Source organism: Ambystoma mexicanum, chromosome 12 (assembly GCF_040938575.1).
Source record: "Ambystoma mexicanum isolate Mex_15411 chromosome 12, UKY_AmexF1_1, whole genome shotgun sequence".
Classification (NCBI taxonomy): domain Eukaryota; kingdom Metazoa; phylum Chordata; class Amphibia; order Caudata; family Ambystomatidae; genus Ambystoma; species Ambystoma mexicanum.
In genome coordinates, this window is record NC_090936.1 from 495,363,699 (window position 1) to 495,383,076 (window position 19,378).

Consider the following 19,378-nt stretch of genomic DNA (forward strand, 5'->3'; position numbering starts at 1 on the left):
AAAGAGAAGACAAAACAACAAAAGAACAGACCGACAGGATCACCTCAACGTCCTCAATTTCTGGAAACCGTAAGATGAAGATCCCGACTACAAATAGATCACGTATCAGTGCCAGTCCAACAAAACACAGAGCCCCTCGCCCGTCTTCAAAATGGACGTCAAAAGTCAGGTTTACTAATCAAGGAAAAGCCCACGGTCGCCTTCGAAGATCTAGAAGTAACAGAAGACTTGAAGGTAAAGACTACTACAGAGAAGAGGAGAGACAGCGGCTAACGAGATCAGAGCGATCAACAAAAACTCACTCCTTTGCACTATAGCGCATCCTGAAAGATGGAGATCAGGTCATTTTGAATAAGAAGACCTTACTCAACTTCCTAAGAAAACTGGTCACAACAGATATTGACATAGTGGAGTTCATGAACGATAAGGACACGGATAGAACCTATCTGCACATACTATCCTCCACAACAAAGAAATTACTAAGGGAAGCTTCTAAAGATCTCCATAAACTGGATTATGCTCTAACTGAACCCAGACTACCTAGACAAAAATTATTCAAGATACTCCATGCCTAAAAAGAGGAAATGTTCAAAGCTACAAGAGATCGCGCAACCTGACCATTACAGCTCATCAAAGACGATTAAGTACGAGAAGCTCACATTATATGACGTCAGGATCCAGAAAAAGGACCTACGAGACAGAGAAGTCCGAAAACAAAGGAATGGACAACATTGTTCAAAATCTGGTTCACGTGGAAAGAGATATATGTCTCACTCGAGACTAAATTCCGGACATAGGAAACAGTCTGCTTTGAGAAAAATTTGTAGCAGAACACCAGAAGATGCTGGCAATCGAGAGTGTAGTGACGGAGCCACCCACAAAATCAATTTTCGTCCAACTACGGATACCAAAGCCGATGCAAATTCCTATCAGGAGAGCTCGTTCGAGAAAGGGAGAATTCCAGCTGGTCCCTAAAAAAACTGGTTCATTACTATTGATCAAGACATCTCAAAGAACACAGGTCTCAACGAAAAATCTTCTTCAATCAAACAAAGGAAGATCAGCGAAGAAAATAAAAGATGGTCCTGGCTGCCGGAAGCTTTGATCAGCAACAAATCCTAGCAACTAAGGACCTCGTCCACCGTTTGCACACCAGGGACTTTGATGAGGGAAACCAACTTTAGAACACTGGGGTCATTGAACACGAGGGGCTTCTCCCATCTGATGTCTCAATCCGCCATAAACTTAGGTTCTTTTGACCTCTTATGTCTGCAAGAGATTTGGATGCAAAACAAACCATCACTCGACAGTTATGAACTTGCTTTTTCACCCGCATTAAAAGGACCATTTGGAAGACCTAGAGCGGGCTTCCTGACTGCTGTTAGGTCAGGGTCTTCTTTACACCTTGAAAAGACACTAACAAATGACCCTCACATCCTTGCCACTCTAGTCTCTTGGCACCCAAAAACCTTGAGAAATCATAAAATCAAATGGAAGACCTACTTGGTGATTAATCTCTACTGTAACCCTAAAGATTTGTCAGTTGAACACTATCACTAAAATGGATGCCCTGCTTGAAGACTCCAACGAAGATGGCGCGATAGAGAAAATCATTCTGTGCGGGGATTTGAATGTGACAATTGAATCGCTGGGACAGGTTGATGCTCAAAACTCAGATCTCCATGGCAAACGTAAAAGAAATCAATCCTACTTTGGCACTGAATCAACATCAAGAGGGAAGCAATGGAATGTAGCTATGGACTCCTGGGATCTCCACAATCTTCACTGGTTGACATCGAAGAAAGTTTTAAGAATTCCAACATGGGAGCTAGCAGGAAAAGAAGCCTTTCTTGACCATATCTACACTTCCAGAAACCTACTAGCGAGCATATCTTCTTTTGAAGTAAAGAGTGGTGACTAATCTATCTGGCACTAGGCTCAGGTTGACTGATGAAGCTATTGAGGAAATAACAAGGAGGTACTTGGTATACAAAAATCGAGCCGCCTCAACCAATTTATCACCATCAACAGACTACCGTCCTCTGCTCATTCCCTACCGGCGAACGGTTCCAAGATCAAATCAAACTGCGGCTCATTGCCACTCGAATAATCACATCTTGAGACAGAAACGCCTGGAAGCGATGCGCCTCACTCGTAATGCCAAGAAATATCCCTCTGTTCACACAGTAGAAGTCGCAATGAGGAACTACAAACACTGGCTAAAATCATATAAGATCAACCTATACCAGAAAGACTCGGAAAATATGCTGAGAACACTAAGTGGGAAATGGGCAAAAGCTTTTTGGTCCTTAATCTCAGCAGACAAAAGATCGACGGAAGACTCTCTATCCAACAGTGTCAGTGAACATGAGTGGTCTCTATACTTCTCGAATCTCTTCGACAAGCTTCAACCTAACAACTGGGATCCTGTCCCTATTAAAGAAAAATGGGATGTAGAGCTAGACAAGGTATCCATTATGAATAAAATCAACAAGTTAAAAACATCTAGAGCACCTGGCCCTGACGGGTTGTCAAATATGTATTTAAAAGCAAACCCTGAAGCTTGAGCGACTTTGATTACAGAAATCTTTAGAATGTGTGAAGAGACCAACACAATACCAAAGTCTTGGAAAACAGCCAATATTGTACCGATATACAAAAAGGGGGACAAGGGAAACCCAGCCAGCTATCGTCCCATTGCTTTACTGGACTGTATCGGTAAGCTTTTTGGGGCGTTTCTGCTCGAAAAATTTAGATCATGGGCTCTATCTTCAATAGGACATGATGATTTCCAAACTGGTTTCACCAAAAATGTAGGAACTTCTGCTAACATCATGATACTTAGTATCTTAAAATCAAAAGTCTTAGAAGGCTCACCTCGTCTTATGCTAGCCTTCATAGATCTGTCTCAGACTTTTGACAAGGTGAATAGAGACTTTGGAACAAATTCTCTATATGGGGTTGCCCATTGTCGATCTTGGCCCCCATCAAAGCCCTTCATACCGACACCTTTGTGCAAGTATGACTCAACAAACTGGACTCCTTTCCCGAAGCATTCCAGCGTACAGAGGGGTCAGGCAAGGCTGTCCCCTTGCCCCGGCTCTCTACAAGGCCTATATCGGCTATCTTCAAAGGTCTGAAAGTGGTATCAGAATCTTCCCTCCATCCTTGGGCGAGGAAAAGATTGCCAGAATTCTTTATGCAAACGATATTATCCTGATTGATCAGATGGCTGTCGGGATACAAAGGAAACTTGATAACCTTTTGGTTTACCTCACACTGAACGATCTTGAGATAAATCGAACAAAAATCAAAATGATGATTTTATAAAAAGCTCCAACCTTAAAAAAGAAAAGATCACCAACATGGCACCTATTCAAAGATACACTAGAAAGAGTGTAAGCCTTTGGATACCTAGGCGTTACATGCAGCACTAGCCCACAAGAACAACCCATGCAAGAAACCATCTTAAGCAGCCAAACACAGATGATGGACAGGAGATTCGGACGATCCTCCAGCATCAATCAACTTTTATAAAATGAAAGTAGTCCCTGCATTAGTTTACGGTGCTGAAGCAATGTCAGCCATACCATCTGAATTCTGGTCCAAAATAGGACTATTTTGTAGGAAAACACTACATCTGCCACCTTCAACACCGATAGCATCAATCAGGCGAGAACTAAGTCTAACTTTATTAAAAGCCATTGTTGACCTGAATGGTCTAATGCTGTTTAGGAAAGATTGCGTACAAACTCAGAAAATCTATCAGATGATCCAGACAGAAATAAATAAAGGAAACAACAAGATGCTGGCATCATGGGTCCGTAAAAATCTGCTGCTCCTGGAGGAAATTAGTAGCTCTGAGAAAGAGCTCGAGGAAAATCCAACGAAAACTACAAAAAAAACGGAAAGAACTGGACTGGTGTAAAACATTGGACACGGCTGGGAAGAACAAATTGACATCTAATTTGCCTACAGCAGCAGTGAAACTGAACATGCCTGTAAACTACCTGGTGAAATTCCTTTACAAAAACCTTTGCTCGATCTAGATGAGAGCCAGGCTGAACATCCTAAAAACAAAGGAAATTCAAGCAATTCGGGATAAAACAAAGTCTAACAACTGCCGATATTGCAAGGAGCCTTAAAGAGTGGAAACACTAAAACACCTGCTCCTTAACTGCAAAGGCCTATCGTCCACCAGAAGCACACATCTTGGCCATCTCTACGCTTATTTCTGTAGTCTGGAAGAAGACTTCTGGTGGGCATACTTGATGAACGGAGAACAAACCAAACCAGTCATCGCAGTGGGGAATTTTTCAGAAAGCCTAAATCTGGACTCGAAATAACCTATGACAGGAATGGATTAGAAACCGAAGGACATCTAGTCATCTACTCAAACTGACTTTTCTTTCAATAAGGAAAAAGACAAAAAGACAAAGGAAAAAAGGAAAAAGAAAAATTCATATTTGTAACAAGGTGCAAAACTTGTAAAAACTAGAAAGTTAAATCAAGTAAAAAAAATAATAATAAATGAGGAATCCAGAGGGGGTGCATCCATCAGACAGAACATTCTGTGGTAAGTAAATTTTTCTTTACCTTAGTAGGGCAGAAAAAATGGGTGAATGCATATGGAAGGTGGCAGCCAAGCTCCAATAGAAATGTCTTGCCATTGAGTGCTCCCAGATGGCTGGCCAGTTGTCAGGAAATACTTAATTCCCAGTGTGGCACAAAGTGTTAAATCATTGCTTAAAAATGCTTTAAAATTAGTTACCTGGAACAGTGTTGTCTAAAAGAAATCCAAAGAACCCTCCCACAAACATGCCAGTAGTCAGGAGCACTTGTAACACTTGGTCAAGTTGGAGTATTCCTAAAAGAGAAGGCAGACATGAAAAGTAGTTATTTATATAACCTGGTCCGGCTTTTTATACAACTATTAACAAAAGCTTAAACATTGCACAATTACATACATAATTAAATCAATGTGAACATTATTCAATTATTTGATCAATATGATGCCACATTTGAGTCAAGTGATACACTGAAATCACATCACCGTCATAAATTTCCTACCATACTCTTTAAATAAATGTTATCCAAGTTACGGCCGCAAGCCACTGGAGTTTTCCTTCTAAGTGCAATCAAACTCTCGCATTCAAGGATTCGATGTTTTGTTGTTTCGAGAGATGATTGCCCATATAGTCTTCAGCAGCGACGTACTCTACAAATGCCATTCCGTCCACCCATGACTTCATGCGGGGCAACAGTATTACCTTTGAGTCTCATATGGTTAGTAACAATACAATTATGCAGATGCTCATCTAGATATTTCCGCTGTCTGTTGGAACAGAGGTGCTGGGTATTGTAATCACCACTAGGTGATTTTCCAGCTAGGTTAGCTAGGGATTGCTACATATCCAACTCACGAGCCAGTTTCTTAAAGCGAGTCTTGAATCAAGGAAGATGCTGGTAGGATCCAAAAATGATCAAGCATTGTGAGCATTCTGAGCTAGAGAATTAAGGCAAGTACCAGAAAATTCCAGAGGATTGTCTACAGCAAGATTATAACTGGTGTGTAACAACCTGTTTGAGGGAACATTGACCAGTTTCCAGTATAGATACAGGCTCCTCAATTTATAAGGAGCAGTTAAAGTAGTTTGACAGCACATGATCTGTGGCTTGTTCTCACAAATCTGACATCATCCGAAATTGACGAACCAAATATTTGTGTGCCCCCCTCCATTATTAGCAGTGCATAGGAGGAATTTGTGCTTCTCCTTTTGTACAGATGATGGAGACAAGTAGAAAACAAGGAGGATATACAATTGGCCCCTAGATCAGTGATCCCCAAAGTGTAGCTAGGAGCAATATTTTGCTAGCAACACCCTAAAATGTGTGATCTCCAGTTGCTCTGGGAAACTGTGCTGAGGCCAAAAAAAGAGGGGGTGCTAGAGTGCTAGGAAAATATAGCCATTCAGCTTGTCATGGCGGATAGACATGACTTATTGCTTGTTGTTGAGGCATCACTGGAATGGGCTGAAGGGTGGAGATTTGGAGGGTCTGATGGACTAAAAGCATAGACAAATTGTTATTGCACTACCACAATTGGTGGTCTCATGTGTCTGCACTGCGCATTGAGCATAGTAGGAGGCGAATGATGAGTTTTAAGGCTACAAATTAGGCGTGCTTCATGAAGAACTAATTGTTAAAATCAGAGGTACACACATTTCCCAGCCATGTGGAAGTCAAAACCATATTAACCTGGCGGTGTACAATTGAGGTGAATTTAGGCGCCAAATGTTAGGGTAGGCTGACAGGCCTAGGGAATAACATTGCCACTGTTATTGTAATCAGCAGTAAAACAGTCCGTTATTCAACCTGCATTTGCTGTGCCAGCCTACCTCTGTAAAACTCCAGAACCTCTGGACCACTCTGAGCAGGAGCACAGACTGAGGCAGATACTTCATCTGTTTAGCAACCACTGTAAACAACTGGGTCGCACCCATTCTGCACGCCATGGAGCGTAATAGGGCAGTTAGCAGAAGGTTGGCAGTTATGTACTGGCGAAATAAGTAGCATGATGCCCAGCTGTCCATAATTACATAGGTTTCAATTGTTTGTATGTACATGCAAGGTGTGCGTTGGTATACACCATTCACATTAGTTAGAAATGTTCCATACTCCAATAGACAAATTAAATTACCCACGTGTCCTGATAAGTAATTGTCATCTTCTGTTCCTTTGCACAGCTAATAAGTGGAGAATTGTTTTAATAGTTGGGATGCATGCTCGGTTTGCAATCATTAGATCATTACATATACCTAAATTGCACAGGCATGGTTTGTGTTTGATAACATCAAACATTTGTTAGAAATTCACCATACTCACTGCAGTCTCCTAGTAAGAAAATGAGATTGTCTGATACTTTGCCTATCTGCATTTGGATACCAAACTGTCCGTGATTTGTTAAATTGCCTAACTTCATTACAATCAAATTAACGTACTGTTCACTGCAACAGTATCCAAGCCGCCATGCTCAACAAAATAGACCTCCTACAAAACAAAATCTGTGACCACTACAATACCCTGCCGAAACAGAGTCGGCACTCAGATTCTCAATCGTCTAGCAAAACCATTAACATCCCCAAATTTGCCTTTAACGAAGTTTCAGAACTAGAAGTCCTGGACATACTGAAACATTTGAAACCATCGACTTGCAAAGCCGATACATGCCCTCCTAAGTTAATCAAGGACTGCGCTGAACCACTTGCCCCAATCATTACCACATTCATTAATGCCTCATTCAAGACCTGCTCTGTCCCAGACAGTCTCAAAGAAGCTTGGGTGCGCCCACTTCTAAAAAAGCCCACTCTCGACCCCACGGTGCCTAACAACTACAGACCTATAACAACAGTCCCCTTCCTTCTCAAGATTCTAGATAAAGTGGCACACAGCCAAATCCAACTATACCTTGAATCTAACTCCATCCTAGGTACCAGACAGTCAGGCTTCCGCAAAGGTCATGGAACAGAGACTGCTCTGCTGGACCTTAAAAACCAAATAACCAAGATATTGGACACAGGTAAACCCGCCCTTTTACTTCTCCTCGACATCTCAGCGGCATTCGACCTAGTGGACCACAAGACCCTCACCTCACACCTCTCCCACTCTGCACACTTCTCTGACCAAGCCATCTCCTGGATAACATCATTTCTTGAATGGAGGGCAATGAAAGTCTTTTCTAACACTTCTAACGCAACACCATCCATAATACACTGCGGTGTCCCTCAAGGCTCTTGTACAGCACCTACGCTTTACAACTTATTCACTAAGCCCCTTTTCGAGAAACTTGATGCACTTGGGATTGCCTACACCAACTACGCAGACGACACCCAAGTGCTCCTCCCACTAACAGGCTCATACCACAAAGACGCTCTGGCTCTAAAACACATATACGCCACCATTCAAGCTTGGATGGCCACTAACGGCCTATGTCTTAACGGGGATAAGACTGAAATCCTTATCCTCGGCCAAAAATCCACACTGGCCAGGCTAGATAGTTGCTATGCCAATTTCAACATCGACAACTGCACTATCCAAGTCCTATCTTCTGTGAAAACGCTAGGGGTCTACATTGATGCAACCTTGTCCATGGACAAACAAGTTAGTGCCATTGTCTCCGCATCTGCACTAAGCACTAAATTCATCAACGCCATCAAACCATTCCTCTCCAAAGAAAACTGCCTATCAATAGCAAGAGCTACCATAGGCGCTAAACTTGACTATTGCAATGCACTCCTAGCCGGCACCTCTGAAAAAAACCTAAACAAACTTCAGGTAACCCAAAATAACGCTCTAAGAGCAGCCTTAAACATCTCCAAAAGGGACCACATCTCACTGGCAAGACAATCAGTTCACTGGCTCCCTGTCAAGGAACGCATCACCTTCAAGGTACTGACTACCACCCACAAATGTATCCACCACACTGCACCATCATATCTCCCAGACACTATTCTCAGACCGACCTCATCCAGACCTACCAGACTGTGCTACACTAACCAACTCACTGTACCACGCATCAATAAGACTACAGCAGGAGGGCGGGGTTTCCCCTACATAGCACCAAAACTCTGGAACAATCTCCCCCACGCTCTAAGAGCAGAAGGCTCCCTCACAGCGTTTAGAAAAAAACTCAAAACCTCTCTCTTTAACTAAATTTCCTCTACCTACAGCCAATCAGGCACACATTGCTAAATATTGTTACTGTTCAAACTTGTATGCCTGTATGCCTCTATGCTGTAACTAAGTCGCGCTATTCCTATAACCAGCGCTATTTCTGTAACCAGCGCCACGATGCCTCAGGGCTGATTCTGTGCGCTTAACAAATACGAATAAATAAATAAATAAATTAAATGCCAAAATATTCTTCCAAATTTCATTGGTATCACTCCCAAATCCTTCTGCACAGTGGTCTTTGAATGCTCCAATTTGTAGCCAAAATTCCCGACCTAAGGTGCTTGCACAACCACCATTTGCTACTATGTTTCTCAAAAACCTTGAAACACTTGTATATATAGGTGCTTTACAATGCCATATCATATTAAATATTCCTTGAGGAATAAATCTAAAGCTGCAGTAAAGTGCTTTTAAATCCTACATGTTTTGGCCACTATTAATAATCTTGAACGCTCAAAAATGCCTCATTTGCCACTTGCATTCCTTCTAAAACACAAATAAAGTTAAAGGTCATTGCCAATTTGTCTGGGCTAGATTTGGTTCTTTACTAAGTTGCTGCACATTAACATGCTCGATTTCTATTATTAAATGTATTACTGCCACCACCTGAAAGACCATCAGGGTAATTGTGAGTTTGCCGGTATTCCGGCTGTAAATCCTCTGGAATACCAGCAAAGGGATTTACTGATACCACCGCTTGGTCAGGTGGTATTACCTCCAGCGGTAATACCACCTGATTACAAGTGGTTGTTTGCCAGTGTAAATCCCCATTTGATGGAGTCCATATAACTCCATTGGGGATTTTTGCTGGTATTACCGTATGCTAACCCAAGCGAATTTGCCGCTAACACTGGCAAACTTGTAGTTTGGTGGTGCAGGAAAAACGGAGGTAAACAGTATTACCTCCACTTTTGTCCCTCACCGCCAGGCTCGTAATGAACCCCAATGTTCTGTCTAGGAACGGATGTTGCTCACCATTTCATTTCAGAAGCAAATGTTGCTTGTTGCCCACCAAGTTTTGGGGACCCTGGCCTAGATCAAACAGTGTATCTGTAGGAATCCATGACCTAACACAGGAACTATTGATTCTAAAACCTGGCTGCATGTCTTAAGCTACCAAAGGCTTTTACACCAGCCTTCTCGGTTTAAAATATGAACCTTATTTACATCATTAACATCTTAGTTTATTCATTTTCAGGTGGTTTGAAAAAATTGATCATTTCTTATTCCTAGCAAACCACTGCATAAGTGGGATGACATGGCGAGAAATGTAGCTTAATCTAGGGATGACTCTTGTCACTTTCCCCTGCAACAAAAGATAGAGTTGATGCCCGACCATAGTGATGCAAGCAGCAGAGAGAAGGAATATACAGTACAGCACCTTACAGAGAGTATAGTTGGTCCTTGCAGAGAGTATAGTTGGTGTTCTACTACAGGTGTTATGGACACTCAGAAGGATAAGACGGATTAGAAGTTGCCATAATGATTCTCAATCTTAGGGTTTGGTTTCTCACTGGGACAAGTACGATTGAACCAATCATTATATACATTTTTCAGACTGACGATTATGACTATGTCAATCATTTTCACTGCCTCTCTACCCGGGTCTCTTGCTCTCCCGCTACCTTCCTTGTAATGGGGCTGTGTCACCGGATTGGCGTCCTTCCATCTCCTTCTGCGAGATTGTGATTGTCAGGACGGTTCTCACTCCGGACTTCCTCTATGCTTCGCGGTTTGCGGTATCGGTTCAGGGTTTCCGTTCTTTCTTGTCTCAGACACCGCTTCCTTTTCCGGTCCAATAGCACAGCGAGTAGAGCGCTTGCTTTGACATCTGTGCAGAGCCTGCTGATGCAGGTTCGAATCCCAGCAGGGCCAAACTCAGCCTTTCATCCTTCCGAGGTCGATTAATGAGCACCACACACCATGGGTAATAATAAGCAGCGCTCAGATGCCTGAGGGTTCGTAGCGCTATATAAATGCTAGATTATTATTATTTTTTTTTCGTTTGTCCCTCCTGGGACCAATTTCAAATTTGCAGGCTCTCAGCCTGTCCACCAAATCAGAGAACTCCGACACCTGTTCTCTGCAGCGCCTTACCAGCTTGGGAAGCAGCGTCTTCCAGTTTCCTCCAGCGTCCTTCTCACAGATGGTTTGAAACTACCAGGTCTCTCTTTTTTCGGCTCCCTCTCCTCCCACTCTTATGATGCTGTTCTGGGGCTTCACTGGCATCTCGTGGAAGTCCCTCTTCTCTGTCTCAGTCATAGACATAGGACTCCCTTGAGTTTCACATGCACTCGTCTTTAGATACAACATCACCGTAGCAGATGTACATGGATTCTTCTCGTTTTCTCTCAACAAGCTTGGCATTGGTGGGTTCTTGAATGAGGTGGGAAGGGAGTTACATCGGAATGGGAATCCTTATCCCCATGGGTGGGGGGGTATCTCTCCGGGTGAAGTTCCACTTACCTCTACCCCAAGAGAGGGTATAGAGAATTGCGGGCTCACCTCCCTAGCCTCAGAAGGAAAGGCTGCCCCCTGGGGAGAAGTGATTGAATCCCTCGATTCGTCACAGTGCCCAAGCAGGCACTACTAAAATTAGTAAAGGTCAAATCAACTTTAAACACCTTCATACCATGGTTAGAAAAAGCCTTTCAAAAGGTCATGTAGCTACAAGGACGTTCTGATGATGACCAAAAGTACTCTGACAAAAATATTTAAGTCTGTTCAAGAGGGCACATTTCATATTATGTTTAAGCATTGAAAACCAAAAACGCCAAATCAGGATCTATGAGATATTTCCAAGTTACACCTCTTTTCAAACATCCCATTCCTAGTCCAACATATTGAGAAGGCTATTCAATCCCATATTCAGTCCAGCTGAAATCCCCCATATACTGGACCCCACCGAGGCAGAGTTATACCCAGGAAGAGGAACAGAAAGGGTAGTTCTAGCATTCTTAGACAACATTTGACTAAAACTAGACAGAGTGATGACTGCGCTGTCTCTAAAGGGTCAATTTGTGGTATCCAACAAAGCCATATCATGCTTTTGTCTAGTGGGGATGCAAGTAGAGTTTAGGGTACAATTTTATGCTGATGCCGTTCTTTCCCATCCCACTATTAATCTGTTGCCATCTGTCCTTTTCCCCATTGGGCGGGGGGCCCGATGAGGTCCCGCTTGTCTTTACCAGTAGGGAGGGAATTGTGTACGGGATCACCTCCCTAACCTCACAAGGAAAGTCTCCCTCCCTGGGGATAAGTGACAATCCCTTAATTCGTCACATAACCTTTTCCTTAGAGGTTTGGCTTCCCCTTATTCATTGATTGGGAATCTGCTGAGAAGATCAACATTTCCTTGCTCTGTCACCTTTCTATGCTCCCTTGGAAACAGTAGGGGTGGAGATCTAGAAACCAGTGCATTATTCAAGGGTTGGAAGTCATGAGAGTGGGGAGTGGTCTGTGACCAATCTGAACTTCCGTCCCATAAAATAGCATTTTAGGTGATTTATCACCCACTTAATGGCTAAGACTTCTAACTCTATGGTGGCGTACTTCTGCTTTCTTGGGAAAAGCTTTCTACCGATGTACAGGATGGGGTGTTCTTTGCCCTTGTACTCGTGTGACCGGATTACCCCAATCCAAACTTTTGATGCATCGGTTTGCAGTATAAATTGCTGATTGAAATTGGTGACCTCAAGTACTGGCTCGCTGCATAAGATGGTTTTCAAGCCATCCAAGCTGTCTTTTTCCTGTTTATTCCACACCAATTTTTGAGGCTCAGCGTTTTTGAGTTTGTCGGTCAATCAGGCAGCAATGGTGGAATAATTAGGGATAAACTGATGGTAATATCCTGTGAGCCCTAAGAATGCCCTGAGCTCGCTTGTTTTTAGGAGGCGGTGTAAGCTTTACTGCCTGATTTTTTCAATCTGGTGCTGGACCAATCCATTACATACGGAAAAAACCCAGGTAACGGACTGCCAGTTGGGCTAGATGGCATTTTTGGGGGTTTGCAGTCAGTCCAGCCTTTTTCAATGACCGAATGATCTCATACAAGTGACAAATATATTCTTCCCAGGTTCCACTATGGATTACAATATCGCTGATGTATGCGCCACAGAAATGGGAAAAGGGTTGCAATATTCGGTCCATCAGGCCCCATGTAACCCAAAGGGTAATACTGTGAATTAAAATAATCGCTGTGCGGTGTCAAATGCTGTTTTCTCCATATCGGGAGTCTTGGGAGGGACTTGCCAATAGCCTTTGGTGAGATCAACCGTGAAGATTAATTTTGCACTTCCATTTTGTCATGTAAGTCATCGATTTTGGACATCGCATAGATGTCGAACTGTGAGGTGGAATTCGACTTCTTAAAATCTGTGCAGATTGATCCGGTCTGGCCACTAAGAGTATATAAGCCGGTCAAGTGGCACAGCGAGTAGAGCGCTCGCTTTGACATCAGTGCAAAGCCCGCCGACGCAGGTTCGAATCCCGGCACGGCCAAACTCAGCCTTTCATCCTTCCGAGGACGATAAATGAGCACCACACACCGTGGGTCTAAGCAGCGCTCAGATACCTGAAGGTTCGTAGCGCTATATAAATGCGAAATTATTATTATTATTATTGCCGAAGACCATGGGTTCTCAGAAGGTTCGATAATGATAGCCTGGAGCATGTTTTACAATTCTTGGGAGATTATTTCCTGGACTCAGGAATTCGGTAGGGTTTAAGGTTCACTGCCTTCCCTTGGGGTGTTTGTATCGTATGTACAACATTTTTAACTCTCCCAAGTTGGTTTTTGAAAACATCAGGGAATTGGTGTAATGCATCCCTGAGTTGTTCTTGTTGAGAAAGGGGTACATGTTATGGTACAAGGTTATTCTCTTATCCTTGACCTGTGAGCAAGGTGGCCATCTTCAGAGTATACTTTTCAGTAGGATCTACCCTCCATTCCTTCACAAGGATGATATGATAAAGATGGGTTTTCGGTCAGTTTGGGAGACCACATCATTGTGCTGACCTTTTTTCTCTAGAATCTTACAGGGCCCAAACCACTTTGACAACATTTGCTGTCAGAGGTGGGTAGTAAAACTAAGACCATTTGGCACACAGAAAAGGAAAGTGTAAACGTCTTCTTGTTATAGTTGGTCTTGGTTTTGTCGGGCCTCTCCCAAATGCTTTCTCAAAATTTCCCTATCCATGGCCATATGTTGTGTACGGTTTTGTGCCGTCTGTGATATAGTTTAGTACAGCTTACTCTATTTCCTCCCACGTTTCTCTGAGCATGCCAGGTACAACTTGGGGCTCTCTACCATGAAGAGGTTTGAAGGGAGAATATCCCAAAGAGCTTTGAGGTGACTTTCTCACAGCGAAAAGTGCCCATGGAATCATATTTTGCCATTTTTTGCTGTCTGCTTCTAATTTTTTAGAATCCTCTTCAGGCTCTGATTAAAGCATTCGACTAACCTGTCAGTCTGCGGGTGATAAACAGATGTTCTCAGGGTTTTGATCTGTAAGATTTCTTTCACCTCTGACATATCTTTAGGGAAACCCACTTGAGACAGAAAGGGTATGAGATGTTTTAAATGTTCTGGCTTGTGTTGTTTCTTAGGGAGAAGGCCTCTCGATAGCTCGTAGCATAATGTAGGATAACAAGACATTTGTTCCCAAGTTTGGATGGTTCAATGGGCCCTACGATATCGATGACAATGTTTGAGAAGGGTACTTCAATAATAGGTAGGGGTTGTAAAGGAACTGGGGGAACATGAGTGGTTGCAGTTTTCTGAAAAAGGGGAAAGGTCAACACAAAGTCTTCAACATCCACATACATTCCGGGCCAATGAAATTTTGGTATGACCTGGTTCTTGGTCTGTCTGGCAGTTAAATGGGAGTGGGCCAGTTCCGACACTATCCGCCTTTGACTTCTAGTAACCACTAATTGGGACCTAGGATTTCCTTCTGGGGTGATTTCTGCCCGATACAAAATACCTTTCTTAATAAAGACAAAGGGACCAACTTGACCACAACCTCTCTCCAGACATGACTTTAACCAATGCTTCAGTAAATATGGGGTCATTTTGATGCGTGAAAGCTAGATCTGGAAGAAGGTCTACCTCACCAAGCTCTTGGACTGGTCTGTCCTTCTGGGTTTGATCAGCCTCCCCAAACCCCTGTGAACCCCTAGCGGTCTCACCCTGTTCTTGCACTTCCTGGAGAACTGGTTATAAAGATTTTTCTAAAATTACCCTGTACAATGTTCTCCCCTTTCTTGACAGTATATGGATATTTCCCATGGTTGTGCCATAAGACTCATGTCACTGATATAGTCTGGGTCAATAACTCAAGCCATCACATCTAGGCCGTGCCTCCAAGCCAGACTGGATTTAGAGGCCAATCTGATATAGGTTCCTTTGGGGGGGGGGTTAAATTAGCCCTGTAGGAATCAACTGCCTTTCACCTGCTTGTATTGTTATTTCAGCAATACTTTGAAGATCAAACCCAATTGATTCAGCAGTCGCTACTATGGGTGTAAAGGCTTCAGAACTTTGCTTACTGAATTTTAGGGTTTACCAGCTTTTATCAGCTGAGCCATATCCCAGTCCTGATACCATATGTGGAGGGACAGAAGAAGGAGAAAGACTAGACGTCGCCATTTTCAAGATGCTTTTATTAAAATTTAAAAGAACATGACGCCCTAAGGCAACATCAACCTAGGGTGCTCGTCGTCAGTTGTTACGTCCAAAGTAAAAGTATGTCCTCCGTCAAAAACTAAGCTACGCTGACCCTACCACTAACACTAAACTAAATTCCTGGAGAATGACCCTCTTTTCCTGGCGGTGCTTTCTCAGCAAGTCTCTATCAATATAGAATCTTCAGATAGTTCTTGGCTCTCTTTCGTATCAGTTTGTTCAATTCACTTACGGGATTTTTTGAGGCCCCTTGGTTCCCTTTCTCTTGTCTTCTTGAGTCTCTTTCTATAGACCCTCAGATATCTTTAGGTTCTCTGTGTCCTTCTTATGTGAAGTTAAAAGTGTCTCTGATTTCAAACGTAGGACTTGGGGGTTATAAACAATCTTCTCCTAGTACCAATCTTAATCCACTGCTCACTTGGCCTTTCACTGGAATGTGTATAATATACCCAGTGACTGTTTTCACTCTTCTTATTACTTGGTCTTTCACTGGGGCAAGTATTATGAACCCAATAAAGATTCTCACTCTTCTTAGGATCCTGTCACTCTCTGGGATGAGTTTGCTGGGCCCAATAATGATTCTTACTCAACTTAGGATTTGTTCTCTCTGAGAAACCTGAAGGTGTCTCACCCACTAGTCCCTGGGATATGTCACCCAGGTGGCCAGGACCCGGCCATCGCTTTTGGATTCAGTTCCCAGGTGTGGACCAGTGCGGGAGGATCACCTGGATGAGGGGTCTTACGGGAGTGGAAGTGGGACACCGGATGGTGAGACGCAGTATCCCCATCCCTGTAACAACCTTTCCCCATCCACCAGGTAGGATATTTAGGAACTCACTCCCTCTCCCCCTTCCCGACACAGACACTTTCTCACGAATAACTCACCATGAGCGACAACGGACTAACACCAGAGCCATATACCCGACATGTCCCAACATCATGGGCAGGCAATTACGGATTATTACACACACCCGTCTTCCATCACACTTCCCCACACGGGTAAATGTTGGAGCATGAAAGCACACTCAGAGCGAGGCAAACCACACAAGGAAACAGCAGTTCCAAGATGCCAGTTTAATACAAGGAGAAAGAGGGCGAGGCCAGAGAGAGAGTCACAAGGAGGGAAGTACCCGTGACCTCTAAAGACCATTACTTTCATGAGCCTTGGAAAGTAATAAACCGAAGACCAGGAACTAAGGCTGATCAAACCTGCACAGTGTGTGCCGGAGGTACCCGGGGCTCTCCCGTGTTGATAACCAAGGCGGGGAGAAGCGATTGCTGCCATGGGACGGTCCTTGGCTCCTACAACAAAGCAGCGTCAGAAAGGACAGCACAGCCAATGAGTCGGAGAGATTGATACCGAACCAGCTTGTGTTTTGAACCAAGGTCTCAAGCAGCAACTTTGTATAAAGAGAACAGTGTGTGAGGCGTTGCCGATGAACTACGCAAGTATATTTGGAACCAAAGAAGTGAATGAACTTTGGGAGAAGAGATACCATGCACAGAGTGATCCGGCGCAAGGTGGGTGCACATTCAAAGGTCTCAGTTAGGTATCCAATTGATGTTGAATGTGAGGAAAAGGAATACTGAGTTTGAAGTGGTCATGCAATGGGTCTTGCTAAATCCTGTGCACATTCGAAAGTCTTCAGTAGTTAAAAGTAAATCCAAATTGGTCTGGGCACGGCTAAGGGAGACTAATTGATTGAATGAAAGGGAAGCATGAGTCACCCACAAAAGAACTCTCAGACATAAGCGAACAAAGGGATCGGAATCCTTAAGAGGGGGATACAATGTGGAACCTTTGAGTTGAAAGGGGTCTGAGCCCAGATGAGGGGGATGCAGGGGGTCTCAACCCAGGAGAGGGGGATCCACGGAAAAGATTGTTTCCGTGCTGTTGTGTATACCACAGGCCCTCTGAGTCAAGAGACTTGCAAGAAGCAAAGAGACTTGGGCACAGGAGTTCCTGAACTGTGAAAATAGAACTGTATTCCTGTACTGTAGAAGCCAGTGTGTGTGCTTGGCTTGAGTGAACCGCCTTGCTCGTACTGAAAATGTGCTGAAAACGTGGGGAAGGGAGGCCAACACCCCAATCATCCTGACAATCACCCTGACTTATCATTTTATGAACACTTCTTTCTTTTTCATGACCCTCACCCCACATTATTTGTAAATTAGTAGTAAGGATTGGCAATACGTTTTTTAGTATAGGCCCTTTTATGTTGACAAGACACTACTAAGACTGCATTATTTATTATTTGATGGTCGTAGCTTGCTCCCATGTTTAGATTTAGGTTTAGATAGGCGTTTATCTCACCCTTGTGAAAGTTCAATAAAACACCCTTGAACTGTGGTCATGTGCATCTGTCTTACTGTTGATACCATGCCTTCCTCACATTTCCCACTGGGACAAGTATGATTGCCCCAATCATCATAATAGTTTTTCAGACTGCAATGTAGATGGCTATTCCAATAATCATCACTGCCTTTCTCCCAGTGTCCTCTAGCTCTTCCCATTACCTTACTTGGAAGGGGGCAGTGCCGTGGGGTTGGTGTCCTCCTTCTTCTAGGCCGCGATTGTCAGGATGGTGCTGGCTCTTGACCAGGGATGTCATTTAGGGGTCGCCAGAGGTCGCAACTGCGACCCCCGAGGTCTCCCTTGCGACCTCTGTGGTCACCCTTGTGAGCTTTTTTGTAATGCAAGCTCATGGGCTGTGGCCAGCACCATGTGGCTCTTTACTTGTGGAGTGGCTGGTTTTCTTGTTAAAGCCCCTTAAAAAAAGAAGAAAAAGAAGAAAAGGAGTGACACAAGTCTAACACTTTCAGCACTGACCCTAAATAAGAAAGATTAGGAATACCAAATAATGTGTCTTTCTGGAATTCTATACAATAAATGCTAGACTCATTAAAGGTTTATTTCAGGCACGCTTCAGGGGGATAGTTACTGATTTAGTCTGTTCTTAAACGCCTCAACTCAGCCTTTCATCCTTCTGAGGTCGATAAATGAGTACCAATACAGGTTGGGTGATTTTGGGTGCATATTTTTTCTATATAAAGCGGTGAAGTGCAAGTGCTATATAATAACACATCATTATCATTTGGTCATGGACGTCTGCTTGCATTCACAGTAATTTGGTAATATGGGCCTATACACACTGATCTTAACGATACATATGGCGACCCATTCATGTATGAAATGTACATCACATTATAGTGATACCATAACCATATTTTTTGTAGTGTACAATGCTATGTGATAGCACTTCCTGTTTTGTCAACGGCTGAAAGGTCGCGTTCCATCGCATCCCGCGATATCACTTCGGGGTGGGGTCCAATGACATCACTTTCTGTGATGTCACCACGGGGTCAAGGGTCGTGTGATGTCACTTCCGCTACCCCTGGCATTTTGGTGAAATGACGTCCCTGTTCTTGACTCTTTTTCCTTCCTCACATTCGCTATGCTTCTCGGTATGTGGTATCGGCTTGGGTTTTCCTCTCTCCTTGTCTGAACCAATGCTTCCTTCTTGTGTGTCCCTCCTGGCACCAACTTCTACTTCGCAGTCTCTCGCTAGCCTGTCCACCAAATCAGAGAACTTTGAAACCTGTTCTCTGTAGCGCCTTCCCAGCTCAGGAAGCAGCATCTCCCCGTGTTCTCCAATGTATCTCTCCCAGCTGGTTTGAAACTCCAAGGTCTCTCTTTCTCTTTGGCTCTCTCTCCTACCACTCTTATGACACTGTTCTGGTGTTTCCCCAGTGTCTTGTGGAATCCATTCTTCTCTCTCTCAGTCATAGTCATTATGGCTAACTTGGGTTTCTTCATTTTAGTACCAGGCAGGTACTTGTCTTTAGATATAACATCACGGTAGCAGATGTAAAAGCTTGGCATTGATGGGTTGTTCTGCTTGCCTCTACCCCTAGACAGGGTATCACATAAAACTCACCTCCCTAGCCTAACAAGGAAA

The 19,378-nt window shown here is 43.5% G+C and overlaps 1 protein-coding gene across 1 annotated transcript in view; it reads right to left on the reverse strand.

Moving 5' to 3' along the window:
• The window catches only part of LOC138513701 (solute carrier family 23 member 1-like), a 520,832-nt gene that overhangs the window by 30,226 nt on the left and 471,228 nt on the right, over window positions 1–19,378 (reverse strand). The window contains exon 11 of the mRNA XM_069628778.1: window positions 4,772–4,867. Within this exon, the coding sequence (XP_069484879.1) occupies window positions 4,772–4,867 (96 nt within the window). The remainder of the gene's footprint in view (window positions 1–4,771; window positions 4,868–19,378) is intronic.